The 16,387-nt window shown below is 24.2% G+C and overlaps 2 protein-coding genes across 5 annotated transcripts; both read left to right on the top strand.

Annotated features, from left to right (window-relative positions):
* Positions 1-472: 472 nt before the first annotated feature.
* On the top strand, positions 473-8,703 carry LOC129607210 (flotillin-1). Of its 4 annotated transcripts, XM_055518012.1 has the most exons (9): positions 473-727; positions 1,693-1,768; positions 1,841-2,195; positions 3,087-3,098; positions 4,375-4,443; positions 5,788-6,258; positions 6,437-6,580; positions 6,650-6,814; positions 8,065-8,703. In XM_055518012.1, the coding sequence occupies exons 1-9, from the start codon at positions 676-678 to the stop codon at positions 8,080-8,082; spliced, it is 1,362 nt and encodes a 453-aa protein (XP_055373987.1). In that variant the 5' UTR covers positions 473-675; the 3' UTR covers positions 8,083-8,703. The 4 variants fall into 4 exon arrangements, with proteins under 4 accessions (XP_055373987.1, XP_055373988.1, XP_055373989.1 ...); XM_055518013.1 differs by lacking the exon at positions 3,087-3,098 and having other exon boundaries at positions 8,065-8,702; XM_055518014.1 differs by lacking the exon at positions 4,375-4,443 and having other exon boundaries at positions 8,065-8,700.
* Positions 8,704-12,188: 3,485 nt separating this feature from the next.
* LOC129607273 (DNA polymerase delta catalytic subunit) lies at positions 12,189-15,682 on the top strand. Its single transcript, XM_055518158.1, has 2 exons — positions 12,189-12,288; positions 12,346-15,682. Exon 2 carries the CDS (start codon positions 12,350-12,352, stop codon positions 15,626-15,628), a length of 3,279 nt encoding a protein of 1,092 aa, XP_055374133.1. The 5' UTR covers positions 12,189-12,288; positions 12,346-12,349; the 3' UTR covers positions 15,629-15,682.
* Positions 15,683-16,387: the final 705 nt, after the last annotated feature.

Here is a 16,387-nt window from a genome sequence, read left to right as displayed (position 1 = left end):
ATATTCTCAATATATGTAATTTATATTTTCGGAATTCTCTTAATTTCTATAAAATTTAGTGCTATGAATAAAATTCTTGATAAAGTTGATTATTTTTAACAAAAATATAAGGAAGAAAACAATGAAAAAATATCAAAGTAGAAAACAATTAAAGAAAAAAATAAATATAAATTCAAATACAGGTATTTATACTGATTTTATATGATATTTCTTTAAAGAATATGTTGATCAAGTAGATCTGTCTTCATTCACTGTGTAAGAAAATCTGAAGAAACTAAAAATCTGAAAATTTTCAATAACTGTGCATAAAATGTTTAATTGTGTATGACTACTTGTTTATTCGTGCTATTATACATAATTACTTTTGAAATAAACGGTAACACTGTTTTGACATTTGATCTAATCCTGCGTCCTCTTTTTCACAACTTCAAACTTCATTTAAACATTGATTAGAAAGAAAGAGTCAGTAGGAATGATGTAATTTGATTTAAGGGTCGCAAAACCTCTATTAAATATTTAATTGAAATTTTATAAAAAGAATATAAAAAACAAGAAATTTTTTTTTGTAAAAACGAAAATAACTAAATAAATTTTAACAAGCCAAAAAATTTGATTATAAAATAAATTTAATTTTATAATTTTTGATCCTATTAAAATAAAAGTACTCAAAACAATATGCCGTGGGGTTTTGTGACTTGTGGTCCAAATGAGGCATTAGTAGTCTCAGGTATGTACTATTGTTGATTAAAATCATAAAACGTATTAGTTCTAAAATTACAATTATAATATAGGATTTCGAAACAAAATATTCGCAAAAATTGTTGATTTTTAAATATTATTAAAAAAAAAAAACGAGATTCAAATCAAAATCAAGATAATTGGGGTGTTGTTTGCTGTTAAAGGGTTTTTAGAATTAATACATATGTTGTGTGTATGTGTAAGGTATGATGTCATTCAAGAATTTTGTAAATAAAGTAAAAGAAAAATAAATAAATTTTCGATCTATTAATTTGCAAATATGTACACACAAATAGAGAGCTTTTGAAAAGATTTTAAAATATTTAGAAACTTATTTTTAGAACTTCATCAATATGCGTATGCTTATGCTTCCAAAAATTTTTGATTGAAATATGTTATAGGTCAATTAATACGTTAAGAAATATTTTATTAACACCAAACTCTATAATAATATGTAAAATGAATTCAAGTGTATTTTCCTATAAAATAAGCTTTCAAGTAGATAAATTGTTAATTTAATTTTTTCATTAGAATAATTAAACAATCAAAAAAAGTAATTTATTTTTATTGTCTATTGTTTTTTTTCGTTATTTACCATTATAAAAGTGTGTATATAGATGTATGTATACATGTATTAGGTACCGACCAACCCAACGACCAACATGCATACCTACTATTTTTCCATAATTATTTTTTTTAAATAGATAAGGTTATCTTCTCGATAAGAATTTTAGAAAAATTTTGAATAAAAATAGTATAATTTTTAATTGTAAACCTCATTTTGGTACATATAATAAAATTATATACCTACTTATCTTAGTACTGTTAATCCTCCTACCTTCCTACATCTATTTTAATTTAAGATTAAAATTGATCAAGGAGTAACAATTAAAAAGTGTAAAATATTTTTAAATTATGAAAAATTAATAAATTCATTTATCATTTTCTTTTTAGGATGCTGTTATATGAAACCACTATTAGTACCGGGCGGTCGGGCATTTGTATGGCCAGCAGTTCAACAAGTTCAAAGGTAAATAATTTATTCTTTTTTTTTGTTTCAATACATACTATATACGCAGTTTAATTATTTTTAAATTTTTAGAATATCCTTAAATACAATGACACTTCAAGTTGAAAGTCCTTGTGTTTATACGAGTCAAGGTGTACCAATTTCAGTAACAGGAATTGCTCAAGTAAAAATTCAAGGACAAAACGAAGATATGCTATTAACAGCATGCGAACAATTTCTTGATAAAAGTGAAGCTGAAATTCAGCATATTGCATTAGTAACATTAGAAGGACATCAACGTGCTATAATGGGATCAATGACTGTAGAAGAAATATATAAAGATCGTAAAAAATTCAGTAAACAAGTTTTTGAAGTAGCTTCATCAGATCTTGTTAATATGGGAATAACAGTTGTATCATATACATTAAAAGATATACGCGATGAAGAGGTAATTAAAATTTGTTATATATTTATTAGTCTAAAATATAAACATAAATAATTTGTTCTATACAAATTTATGTTTTATTTCTTGAAAATCTTATACTTATTTTTTTTTTTTTTTTTGTTAAATATATACATATGAATTTATAAATATATGTATATAATATTTTTAATATATTACGGTATATATTAATTTTATATATTTTTATAAAATTAAAATATTTTTCCAAATAGATCTTTTTGTTAATATTTTTTTTTTGGGTCTCTTTTGAGTTTTTCTTTTCTCAATATTCTTTGACTGAAAATATATTCTGATTAGAATTTTTAGGTTTTAAATTTTATAAATAATTTATTGATAATAATTTTTTTTTTTGACATAAATATTTTGCAAATAGAAATAAATATTATAAATATATTATATTTTTTATTTAATTGAATTGAAAAAGGGTACAAATCTATAATCTATGTTTTTTTTTATTGCCTGGACTTATGAAATTTCTATAATTTTAAATTTTAATATTAAATGAAAATTTATAAAACAATTTTATTTTATTTTTTTACAGAAAATTAAGTAATCCCTTTTTTTTTTTTAATTGAATGTTGATACATTAATGTGGTTTTTTCCCCCACTCCCTTTTTTAATTTGTTTTGTTTGAGTTCAACTATATATTTAAAAAAAAAAAACCAAAAATAATTTTAAATTTTTTTAAAAATAAAATTACAAATATATTTACCTTAATTTTTTAATGAAAAAAGAAAATGATAGTAGATATTTTTTGTATTCAATATTTTTTTTTCTTTTTTTTTTTTACCATACAAATAAAAATATTGCTACTCAATAACAAAATAAAAAAATATTCAAATTCAAAATCTAATTTAAAACACAAAACATAAAAAGGGTGATTCGAAGGTATGTTTCTTTTTTCTTAAATACTTTTGTTGCGTTATAGTGATTATTTTGTTTTAAAATTTTATTGTTGAATGTTGTTATTTCCATTATTGTTTTTTCATTATTATTTTTGAAAGTATTTAATTTATTATTGTAGAAGTCAACTACTTCTTTCTTAAATTTTAATGCAAATTTAGTCTTTTTTTTTTTGTTAATTCTTACCAAGAATAGTTGAATCTTATTTAATTGATTGTTTTATTTTGTTCAATTGAATATTTATTGAATTTCTGATTATAAAATTTAATTTTAATTAAAAATATTATTTTTTTATGGAAATATGCAAAAAAATTGTTCAAAAAATTTTGAAAATTCTGTTTGCTCTGCTGTAAAAATTTATGTAAAATTTTCGAAATAAATTCGACAGAATCTATTAAACTTTCATTTAAATTATTAATTTCTTTTTAATAAGTACACAAATTGGTTAAGCAATTTCAAATTGCTTCAATAAATTATCATTTTAAATATTTATAAAAATAATATAAATTAATAAATCATATTTACAAAAAAAAAATTTCATTGAACTTTTTAAAATGCAACATTTTTTGACGGTGAATTTTTTTATAAATATTTGTAGTTTAAAGTAAATTTTAATTTATTTGTGAATAAGTAATTAATAGTTGTATAATTAGAAAAAATAATTTACAATTGTATATTTTCTCACTACACAATTATTATATAAAACTTATACACATTTCATATCACTTATAGTATTTTAAATCATGCATGTTAGTTAGTTAGATTATTTTTTTAAAATTTTTGTACATATTTAACGCATATGAAGAAATAATTACCTTATTCTTTTTTCTGTTATTATATATTTTTAAAAGGAATTCATTATATAAGTAGGATAAGTTTCCCAATAACTTTTTTTTTTTTCAGTAATCATTTCGAGTTTTGAGTTGTTTCTTTAGACTATCATGCCAGATTATTTTTTTTTAGCTATGACAATTACAACATGTTTTTTTAAATATTTGAAATAAGTTTTGAATTTTCATCTAAAACAAAAATTTTTGCTTAATTTTTATATTAAAACATAATAATTAACATACATATATCAATTTAATGAATTTCGAATAATAATAAATATTATGATTTAATATGCAAGGAAACAAAAAAAAGAATCAGGGAAAGCAAAACAAAATATTGCTCCGCAACTATGAGAAAATATAAGAAAATTTGAAAATTATTAAATTTCAAAATTTTTGTCCGGTTTTAATAAATTTACAATATTTTACAGACAACAAGAACTCTTGGCAATGCTGCAGGCGGTACATTAATACGTCTTGATCAAATTAGAGAAAATCAAGTAGGTATTAAAATTGCATGGGATACTAAAATTAAGGGGGGAATCTTCTATGATATAATAATTAAAAAATATAAGTGTTATCAATTAATGATAAATGATTGCAAATGGAAAAAAAAATGTACATAAAATTAAATAAATGTATTATAACATTTTCGAACGAACTGTATAAAGTTTTCAGAGGCAAAATGTCATGCACAATATATGCCAAAGAAATTCTGGCATTGCGATGGTATTCAAAACAAAAAATAATTGTTCTATGAAATTATAAAAGAGAATTTGGAACATGAAAATTAAGAAAAAAATGCTATTTTAATTTACCTTTAACGAAGTGAAGAGTCAGACTTGTTTTTAGGATTATTTATTCAATTATTTTATAATATAGTTAATAGTAATAAGTGTATTTAAGTTTAAAAAATTTGTGTTTGTGATTTCTTTACAATTTATACTCTTACAGTTTTGCATGGATAAGTGAAAAAGCCCTAGAAAAAATAGTACTAACAAAATATTTAAATAAAAAACTTACTTAAAATCTTTTATGTAATAAACAATTTAAATATATAAATACTTAATATTTTGTATTTTATTTATTAACATAAAAATGGAAAGCACTTAAACATGTACAATTGTGAAAGTCTAGTGTTCAATTGAAATATTTTTGTACTGATTGTTTCTCTTGCATGTAATTACCAATTTTCTGTAATTCTGTTCTTTATTAATAAGCTCAACTATCGCATTAACTAAGCTAAACGATAATTACTAAAAATCCTTTATTTTCATTTTATATCATTTATTCACGAAATTGTTTATCATTATTAATTCTTTATGTATAAAATATTAATAAAAATTAATTACTAAATCTTCATTAAGGCTTTAACATTTAATTTTTCCTCTTCTTTTATTTTTGAAATTTTGTCTACTTTTACTAATAATATTTTAAATATTTTTTTTTAAATATAAAATTTTTATATAATTTGGTTTATATAATTGGAAAATAAAAATTATTTATTCGGAATGTTTTTATTTTTGATTTCGTTTAGCTTTAGCACTATGGATTAGACACGGTAAACAATTTCATACAAACTTTTAGTTTTTATAATTTATTTTTGAACATTGCTGCTGTATTCAGAAATGATATTTTTTATCTATACATATATGTTTATTTTAATTTTTTTCCAGAATAGTACAATATACATATAAATTTTGTTTTTCTCTATTTTAAATCTTTTGTATTTTATTTATTTCTTGCAAATTTTTGAAGCACATGAAATAAAAAAAAAAGAAAGAAAAAGAATGAGAATTTATTAAAATAAATTTAAAGATAATTAAAATTTAAAATTTTTGTAGGGATATCTCAAATCACTTGGTATGGCTAGAACAGCTGAGGTAAAACGTGATGCTCGCATTGGTGAAGCTGAAGCAAGATGTGATGCACAAATTAAAGAAGCTATTGCTGAAGAGCAACGTATGGCTGCACGTTTTCTTAATGATACAGAAATTTCAAAAGCACAAAGAGATTTTGAATTGAAAAAAGCTGCTTATGATGTTGAAGTTCAAACTAAAAAAGCTGAAGCCGAAATGGCTTATGAATTACAAGCTGCCAAAACTAAACAACGTATTAAAGAGGAACAAATGCAAGTAAAAGTTGTCGAACGCACACAAGAAATTGCTGTACAAGATCAAGAAATGAAACGTCGCGAACAAGAATTAGAAGCAACAATACGTAAACCAGCTGAAGCTGAAAAATTCCGTTTAGAAAAGATAGCAGAAGCAAATAAATATCGTGTTGTTCTTGAAGCAGAAGCCGAAGCTGAATCAGTAAGATTTAATAATTAAAAAAAAAAACTATACTAGCACTTTTTACTATAACTATTGTGTATATCGTTAATAGTGTTATTACAAAAACTGTCTTCTGTACATCACTATAAACTATATGCACAAAGCTATAAAATAGAATTTACATAAATATATTTATTATTTTTTATTATTTATATAGATTAAAATTCGTGGTGAAGCTGAAGCCTTTGCGATTTCAGCTAAAGCTAAAGCTGAAGCAGAACAAATGGCGAAAAAAGCTGAAGCCTACAGAGAATATCGGGAAGCTGCTATGGTTGAAATGTTGTTGGATACTTTACCAAAGGTAAATAGACAAATTACTTGAATAAATAAAAAAAAAAATTTAAAACAAAATTTTATCTTATAATTAAAGGTTGCTGCCGAAATTGCTGCACCTTTGTCACAAGCCAAGAAAATTACCATGGTCTCCACTGGGTCTGGTGAAGTTGGTGCTGCCAAACTTACTGGTGAAGTTTTGGATATCGTCAATAAAGTACCAGAACTCGTTAAAAATATCACTGGTGTAGATATTGCTAGGGTAGGTCCTAACTCAAAATACATATAAATATTAGAATTTGAAGGAAAAAAAAATTAATATTCATTTACTCAAAATTAAATCATATAGCATCATTTTAGATAAAAATCAGCTCATTAAAAATAATTTAGAAAAAAAAAAGTGTATATCTGTAGCGTTTTTACAGCAAAAAATATTTAATATGGTCTACATACATTTTATATAATATTTTGTTGTATAGATGTTATAGGTAAAATACAAGAAAATTGAAGACTTTCACAAATATTATTCTATGTTGTGCAAATATTCTTTAATAATAAATGGAATATACTATTTTTACATTACCAAATGTTGCTAAAAAATAGAAATTTTGTGTAGTTATTCTTGTATATTAAAAAAAAAAGAAAAATCATTTCTTTTTTTTTTAAATATTTAGCTGTAAAATTCATTAGAAATATATAGACATAAAGATAATTCTTACGTTTTCATTTTAGAAATTTTAAAAAAATTGGAATTATAATATTATTTAAAAAAAAATATTTTATATTTAATCTTATAGGCATTAATATTTATTTAATTTCGTGTAATTTGTGTAGTCAATTTTTATTTAAATTTTAAATTATAAATATTATTCTTTTATTTATTATAGTTATTAGATATTAGTTCTTTGTATATTAGAATATTTGACATAATATACATAAATAATGTTACCATAATAATATAGAACTAATTATTGAATTTCAAATTTAATTCTATTTCTATTATTATTTTTTCATAGTAATAGTTTATTCTCTTAACGTAACAATATAGTAAATTGTCTTAATTTTATAAAATTCAAATATTTTGTAATAATAAATTATTTTGAAGGATTAATCAGAAACGTTTTATATAAAGTTACATACTTTTTATTAACTTAAAATTTTTTTTTCTTTATTTTAAGTTTCTTTTTCGATTTTCTAATACATATAATTTTATCTCCTCAATAACAGTTGTTAATCTTCTTAACTATCACTTTTATTGTCTTTAATTCAGTTCAACTTCGACGTGAGTTATTGAATCCAAATCTAAGCTGAACTGAATTAATATAACAATAATTACGCTATATCGCACCGCGGACCTAATTTTAGTTAGATTCGATTCGTCGTAACATTTTTCATATTCAAATACATCATTATCTAATATCATATAAAAAAATATTTAAAAAATTTATTTAATATAAAATTTCATTTATTTTATTTATTTAATTTATTTTACATTTTTATTTGTAATTTCAGTCTGTTCATGCTGGCTAAATTTAAAATATAAATGAAAAAAAAAAAATCTAAATCAATAAATCCGAAGAAAGTACATACATAAAAGTAATAATAATAATGGTCTAGAATTAAAAATTAAAGCAAAGGAAGTTAAAACAAAAAATTAATGTTATTTTCAATTTAATTAAAACTACAATATAGGTTTTCTCCTCCAAATATAAAATATAATTTGTCATTTTCAATAACAACTAGATGGTATACGGCAGGCTACGTCAAATTTTTGATTTTGATAAAATTAACATTTTAAATAAAAAGAACTGAAATATACTTTTATATTCTGATTTATTTGTAACAAAAATTAATGCGATTTTAAATTTAAATTAAAAAAAAAAAATAACAAAATCCAAAAAGAGTTCAAATTGAAAATAATCTAAAAATTTGGCCTTAACTATTTTTAATTTTAGGCCAATTCTTTAAAAATTGAAATTCAGAAAAAAAACAATCTTCTTTTATAATAGTAAATTATAGTAATAAAATTCAAACCTTTTAAAATTTTAATAAAAAAAAACATGAGTTTATATAATAAAATAAATCATTGAAATGAAATTGAAAAATTAAAAAATCCAATTTAAATGTTTTTTATATTATACCTGGAATATTTTTTGTTTTGGAATTTTAAAATTAAAAAAATTTAAAAAAAAATAATACATAACTTTAAAATGTTTTCAATAATGCATTTATTATAAAAAAAAAAGCTTATTTATATTCATATAAAATATATTTATATGAAAGAAAATTTAATGTACCTTTATGTCTTTTTGATAATATGAGAAAAAAAATAAAATAACAAAAAAATAAATGTATCCTTTCGTCATTATTATTATTAATTATTAATTATTATTAAAAACAAAAAAAAAAAAATTATATTTTAATAGCTAATTTGTTTTCTGCAATTCTAAAATATCAGTTGTGTATGCCTATGCTATCTTTTTTATTAAGTTTTTGTCTTCTTTTTTAAAACAGTCTGTTTTACAAAGGAACAAAACAGGACGAGGAACTTAAAATAATTGCCAAAAATTCGGTAGTTAAATCCAATTAAAACACCATTATATTTTCAAGCATAATTGAAGTAAATTATTTCTCTAAATTTGACTGCAGTATTACTGCAATTCTTTTAAATTTCAAATTGGCTTACAATAACATACAAATATTTTATAATTAAAATTTTTACTATTTTAAAAAATATAATTTGTCTAGCAAAATTTTTTGCGTTCGAATGCCAAGATACAAAAAAAAAAAATATTTTCCTTTAAAACTAAAAAAACAAAAATTTTAGGGATAGTAAAATAAAAACACAACTTTATTAAAATTATACTGAAAAAAAAAACAAAAGAAACATAATATACTTAATAAATATTTTATATACCAGTAGAAAAAAATAGAAAATAAGAGAAACGAAAAACCAAAAATTAAATTTTTTTTTAAAATTTAATACAAAAAAAAAATGTAGTACACCAATAATTATTCTAAAAATTGTCATTAACAAAACAATTATGGAAAAATAAACAATTTTTATTACAATTAATTTTGGTCGAATTGATGTTTTTCTTTTACTTTAAAAAAAAAAAAAAACAAAAATTGTGTGCTGCATTTTAAAAATTTAAAAAAATTACAAAAAAAAATTTTCCGTGTGTTCATATTTAAAACAAAATACAAAATAAGCAAATAATTATTTTTTTGGGCACATAAAGAATGGTGTATATTTTTTAAATTATATAATATACTTGAAAAACACAAAAAAATAAGAAAAAACAACCAGTAATTAAGAGTCATTAGAGTCCTTTTTTTTTTTTATTTTTGCAAACTTAATATCAATGAAAATAATCAAATTTATGGTAAATATACTCAAAAAATATATTTGAATTTAAAATAATCATTTAAAATCAGATGAATTATTATTTATAATTTTTATTAATAAATGTAATTTTAAAATAATTACCTATCTGAAGAAGTCAATAATATAAAAAAAATATATTTTTTTTAGAAATATAATAAACGATATTCATTATAATTAACTATAAATAAGTACATTAAAAATTAATTAAAATTGTAAGATTTGCCTAATTTATTCAGCTGCTTTACTGTAACACAAGGTTAATTATCAAAAATTTTAATTCTAACTTAGGGTCTAATTGAATTCTAATCAAAAATTTTAGTTTTCAACTTAGATCTTATAATATTTTTAAAATGTTCAATAAATCAAAACTACAAAATCTTCAAATTATAGCATGTCCGATAAATTTTTACTACAAAAGATGCACATTCAAATATCGTCGTAACATAAACAAAATTCTAAAGCATTCTTAAAGAATATTTTTAAAATATTTTTTAAGTTTAAAGAAAAATCACATAGAAAAATGTTAATTTTTGTAGATCTCTGAATCGATGTAAAAACAAATTTTTAAAATTTAAATTCGAATTCGAAGGGCATATCTGTATTATCGAATATCCCAATTTTATCAAATTTTAAATTTTTTTTAATTATTTCATGAAATTTTTTTTTTGGTTTTTAAATACTCCAGTATACTTAATCATATATATATTTTATTAAAGGTTCCATATGATATTAATTAAAATCAAATTAAAAAATGAATATGATGTCGTTTATTATATTTTTATTTTAAAAAATAGTTTAAGATTTTTAAAAGGCCAAAATTTTCACACAAATTTTATTTCTTTTCACATAATATAAAATTTATAATTATTTTAATAATATGCCTACGTACAATTTATATACAAACATATTTAACAATAATTGTTTAAATCTTTTTTATAATATAAAAATATTATTTAATTTTTGGTTAATTCAATTTGTTTTGTTTTTAAATGTTTTTTGTTACATTATTTTTTTTATATATATAATTATTAGTTAAATAAGTTCTCCATATTATAAAACAAAAAATTTATAATTATACTGCTTTGATTATTATAATTATTAAATAAATGCAAGTATATATGATAATGATTTAAATAAATTTTTAATGTTGTTTTATTTGAAATGTAAGGAAAATTTCTCTAATATAATTTTATAAATGCACTGATTTTATCTTCAAATATATGTAAGTATGTCCGACATCCATATTCCACCCATAAAAGTTTTTCCTTGAAATTGATCAAAGAAGAATTGATCTCTGAGATTATTAGCAATCTTATACAAAAACCCTTACCCGAAACCAATCTTATTTTTAGGCTTATCCCGATTATCTTATCACTATGTGATAATGATATCGTATTATTGTAAACACGAACCATTTGACTTGATTCCAAGAATAAAAAATCCAACCTGATTGGTCTGTTTACACATGTATACATTAAGCGAATGCACGATCCTTCTCCAACTTTTCTCACATCCTTTCTCATATAAAAGTAATACGTATTAATTTGAAGTAAATGCTGTTCATACACTTAACGCGTACACGAGTAAACAGGCTAAATGTCGCAATAATTCGATATGAATACGGTATTAAAAGAAATTTTTGACAGCAAATACTTTAATTTTGATTATATTCGTTGTTCTCTTATTTTTGACCGGTTTTACTAAGTTTGTTTTATATCATTAAATATTTTTCCAAAATATATATAAAATTTAGTTATCATCATTTTAAACAATTGCCAAGCTAAGTCAGTTATGCGAAGTCAGTTAGAATAATGAGTAAGAAATTTTATTGGAAAAATGACATAATCGAGATCCTTGACTGTCAATCCGAATTCAGTGTTACAATTATGTAATATTATAAATAAGTATTAGCAAAATTCAAAAATTTTTTTAATATGTTGTCGGATTTACCTGGGCTATTATTGTTAATTCCTATTCATTTATTTCAAGTTTGTTTTATGGAAAAGTTATTGTAAAAGAAGAGGTACATTTCATATCATCATTTTGAAAAATAATATAAAGATTATTATATTTCACAATATAAGGATTATTTAATTTTTTTGTAAATTCTACAAAAGGTCGCATAAAACTGACATTTTATCTACCTGAGAAATTTACATTTTAAACAACTTTCCAACGGAAGTTTTTAGTGTTTTGCTATCGTTTTTCTGTCAAAAGAAAAAAGACTTAATTTGTCATAATTGTCATCTGGATATTTAAGTTTTGGCGGCTTTATTTATAATTGAGCTGCTAACAAGTATTTCAATAAAGATTTTAAGTTTTTTAGTGATTCAAGCAATCGATAAAAGGTAAATATTTTTCTTATGCAAATCTATGCCAAAGGAGATAATTCCATGAATTTTTAGAACAATGAATTCAAAACGTAAAGGTGGTGGATTTAGTTATCCTGGTCAAGGACCCTTCAAGAAAGCAAGAAATTTTGATGATGAAGATGAAGAATTTGGTGGGGGTGGTTTTGAGGCAGAATTAGCAGCTTTAGAAGCCGTGGATATTGATAAAACAGAATTAATTGGTGAAGGACCTGAAATTGAGCAGACTAGTTCAAAATGGAGCCGACCATCCCCACCAGATATTGATCCTTCGAAAGATGCTTTGATTTTTCAACAAATTGACATAGAAAATTATATTGGTGCACCAATACCTGGTATGCCTGGTTCTCAAATTCCACCAACACCAGTAGTTCGCATGTTTGGTATTACGATGGCTGGAAATTCTGTATGTTGTCATGTACATGGGTTTTGCCCGTATTTATATATAGGAAGTCCAAAAGGTTTCGAGCAGCGTCATTGTAAACCTTTTAAAGATGCACTTGATAAAGCAGTTTTAGCAGACATGAGAAATAATAAAGATAATTTACAAGAAGCCGTTCTTGATGTTGAAATAGTCGAACGAAAATCTATTATGGGATATCATGGAGAGAAAGATTATTCATTTATTAAAATAACAATGGCTTTACCCAAACTGCTTGCAGCAGTTAAAAGAATATTAGAACGTGAAATAGTATACAAGGAGTTTGATTTTCAGGATTGTAGAGCCTATGAAACCAATATAGATTTCGACATTAGATTTATGGTTGATACTGATGTTGTTGGTTGTTCGTGGATAGAACTGCCGGCGGGTAATTACAAAATGCGTACAAAATCCAGCAAACCACATCCTGAGTCGCGATGTCAAATTGAAGTTGATGTGGCTTTTGACAGGTTTATAGCACATGAACCGGAGGGCGAATGGGCAAAAGTTGCTCCTTTCAGAATTTTATCTTTTGATATTGAATGTGCTGGTCGTAAAGGTATTTTTCCGGAGGCGAAACAAGATCCAGTAATTCAAATTGCGAACATGTGTATCCGACAAGGAGATGCTGAGCCATTTTTAAGAAATGTATTTACGTTAAAAGTTTGTGCCCCTATTGTAGGTTCTCAGGTGCTTAGTTACGATAAAGAGACCGATTTACTTAATGCTTGGTCCAACTTTATTCGAGAGGTGGATCCTGATATATTAACGGGCTATAATATAAACAACTTTGACATTCCCTATCTACTTGAAAGGGCCCAACATTTAAAAGCGAAAAATTTCGAATATTTGGGCAGAATAAAAAATATTAGATCAGTAATTAAAGATCAAGTTCTGCAGTCAAAACAAATGGGACGTCGTGAAAATAAATATGTGAATTTTGAAGGCCGTGTTCCGTTTGATCTACTTTTTGTCTTATTAAGAGATTATAAATTGCGTTCTTATACTCTTAATGCAGTATCCTATCATTTTCTTCAGGAACAGAAAGAAGATGTTCATCATAGTATGATAACAGATTTGCAAAATGGGGATGAACAGACTAGAAGAAGACTTGCTATGTATTGTCTAAAAGATACATACTTGCCAATAAGATTATTGAATAAATTAATGTCGATTGTCAATTATATGGAGATGGCAAGAGTAACTGGAGTTCCTTTAGAAAGCCTATTAACTAGGGGTCAGCAAATCAAAGTTTTAAGTCAACTTCTGAGAAAAGCAAAAACAAAAGGTTATATAATGCCTTCGTATCAATCAAAAGCTGCAGAAGACCAATATGAAGGCGCAACAGTCATTGAACCTAAACGAGGCTACTACGCGGATCCGATAACAACTTTAGATTTTGCTTCTCTATATCCGAGTATAATGATGGCACATAATCTATGTTATACAACACTCCTGCAACCTGGAACAAAAGTTGATTTGAACCAAGAAGATATAACTTTAACCCCGTCTAACAATAAATTCGTGAAGGCTACTGTTAGGAAAGGGTTGTTACCAGAAATTTTGGAATCTCTTTTAGCAGCTCGTAAGCGAGCTAAAAATGATCTAAAAGTAGAGACTGATCCATTTAAACGTAGTGTACTAGACGGAAGGCAACTTGCGTTAAAAATATCAGCAAATTCTGTTTACGGATTCACTGGAGCGCAAGTAGGAAAATTGCCTTGTTTAGAGATATCTGGTAGTGTGACAGCTTATGGAAGAACCATGATAGAAAAAACAAAAAGTGAAATTGAATCTCATTATAAACGCGCTAATGGTTACGAAAACGATGCTGTTGTCATATATGGTGATACAGATTCTGTAATGATTAATTTTGGTGTGAAAACGTTGGAGCGGAGTATGGAACTAGGTCGTGAAGCTGCGGAATATGTAAGCGCTAAATTCATTAAGCCAATCAAACTTGAGTTCGAAAAAGTTTACTTCCCATATTTACTTATTAACAAAAAACGGTATGCCGGATTATATTTTACACGACCAGAAAAATATGATAAAATGGACTGCAAAGGTATTGAAACAGTAAGACGTGACAATTCACCTTTAGTAGCAAATTTGATGAATATGTGCTTACAAAAGTTGTTAATTGAACGTGACCCAGATGGTGCTGTTAACTACGTAAAACAAGTTATAAGCGATTTGCTTTGTAATAAGGTCGATATTTCTCAATTGGTCATTACAAAAGAATTAACGAAAACTGATTATGCTGCTAAGCAGGCTCATGTCGAACTAGCTGCGAAAATGAGAAAGAGAGATCCTGGAACTGCACCTAAATTAGGAGATCGAGTACCATATGTTATAATTTCTGCTCCGAAGAATACTCCAGCCTATCAAAAAGCAGAAGATCCTATTTATGTTTTAGATAATTGTATTAGCATAGATACAAATTATTATTTAGAAAATCAACTTTCTAAACCTTTGCTTCGAATTTTTGAACCAATTTTGGGAGAAAAAGCTGAGTCTATTTTACTTAAGGGTGATCATACGCGTACTAAAACTGTTGTAACACCCAAAGTCGGTGGTTTAATGGCTTTTATGAAAAAGAAAGAACAATGTCTTGGATGTAAAACACTTCTACCGAACGGGTATGAGAAAAAAGCATTATGTCCTCACTGTGAAAAAAACGAATTCGAGTTATATCAAAAAGAATTAATAATTCAAAGGGATTTGGAAGAACAATTCTCCCGTTTATGGACCGAATGTCAACGTTGCCAAGGTTCATTACATGAAGAAGTAATTTGTTCAAATAGGGACTGCCCAATTTTCTATATGAGAAAGAAAGTTCGAATGGATTTAGATTCTCAACAAAAGAAAGTATTAAGATTTGGTATTCCATCGTGGTAGAAATTGATTGTAAGTGTATAATCTGTTTTAAATATAAAATTAATTTTTATAAAATTTTATGTAGTTTGAATTTTTCAACCAATTAGGCTTAGGTCGTACATAATTGCAAATAATTCCGTTTTTACTGCTTGCACACATTTTCTTAGATCCATCTGCAATTACAAATTTTTTTAACGACATCATCGTTATTAAATTTTATTTAAACTTAAATCTTAACTTGAACTCAATTCATGCATTGCTCTAAGCATTGCTAAGGAAGATTAACAAAATTCTGCCTTGTACAGGTTTATTTGGAATTCTTTTTAAAGACGAATTATTTAATATGAGTTCCATGTTCCATATTTAATATGGTCCTGAATTTAGCTCGATCACAAATTTTTCATAATCGACACCAATAAGGTAAGTATCGATTAATTTCGATATAAAAAATGTCAGCCCTAACCGTCATTTTATATTATCATCATTTTATAAAGGTCAGGAGGTTGTAAAATTTGTTTTGTTCTTTTTTTTTATATATGTATACTGGAAAGTTTATTTACATTTTTATTATTATGGAAAATAATAAAAATTCTTAATATATATACATAACTTGCAAGGATAATTGCATACGTAGTATTAAAGCTTGATGTTACAAAACGAGAAAAGAGACTAACGATTAATGCTCAAGTATTAGTTAATGCTGTGTTAGAAGTTACAGTCGCAAATAAACTTAAAGTCAATTTTAGATTTGAAGAAAATTGAAAAGAAAATGTGAAATAA

Source organism: Condylostylus longicornis, unplaced genomic scaffold, assembly GCF_029603195.1.
Source record: "Condylostylus longicornis isolate FDR11 unplaced genomic scaffold, ASM2960319v2 ptg000027l, whole genome shotgun sequence".
In the NCBI taxonomy this organism is placed as follows: Eukaryota; Metazoa; Arthropoda; class Insecta; order Diptera; family Dolichopodidae; genus Condylostylus; species Condylostylus longicornis.
This window is presented reverse-complemented; position numbering and strand designations above follow the sequence as displayed.

What these genes read in the sequence shown, in the direction of transcription:
- LOC129607210 (XM_055518012.1), top strand. Translation starts at nt 676, where the DNA reads ATGCCGTGGGGTTTTGTGACTTGTGGTCCAAATGAGGCATTAGTAGTC. An exon ending in GCAGTTCAACAAGTTCAAAG is followed by an intron (nt 1,769 to 1,840) that starts GTAAATAATTTA and finishes TTAAATTTTTAG; the next exon opens with AATATCCTTAAATACAATGA. An exon ending in CAGAAGCCGAAGCTGAATCA is followed by an intron (nt 6,259 to 6,436) that starts GTAAGATTTAAT and finishes TTATTTATATAG; the next exon opens with ATTAAAATTCGTGGTGAAGC.
- LOC129607273 (XM_055518158.1), top strand. Translation starts at nt 12,350, where the DNA reads ATGAATTCAAAACGTAAAGGTGGTGGATTTAGTTATCCTGGTCAAGGA.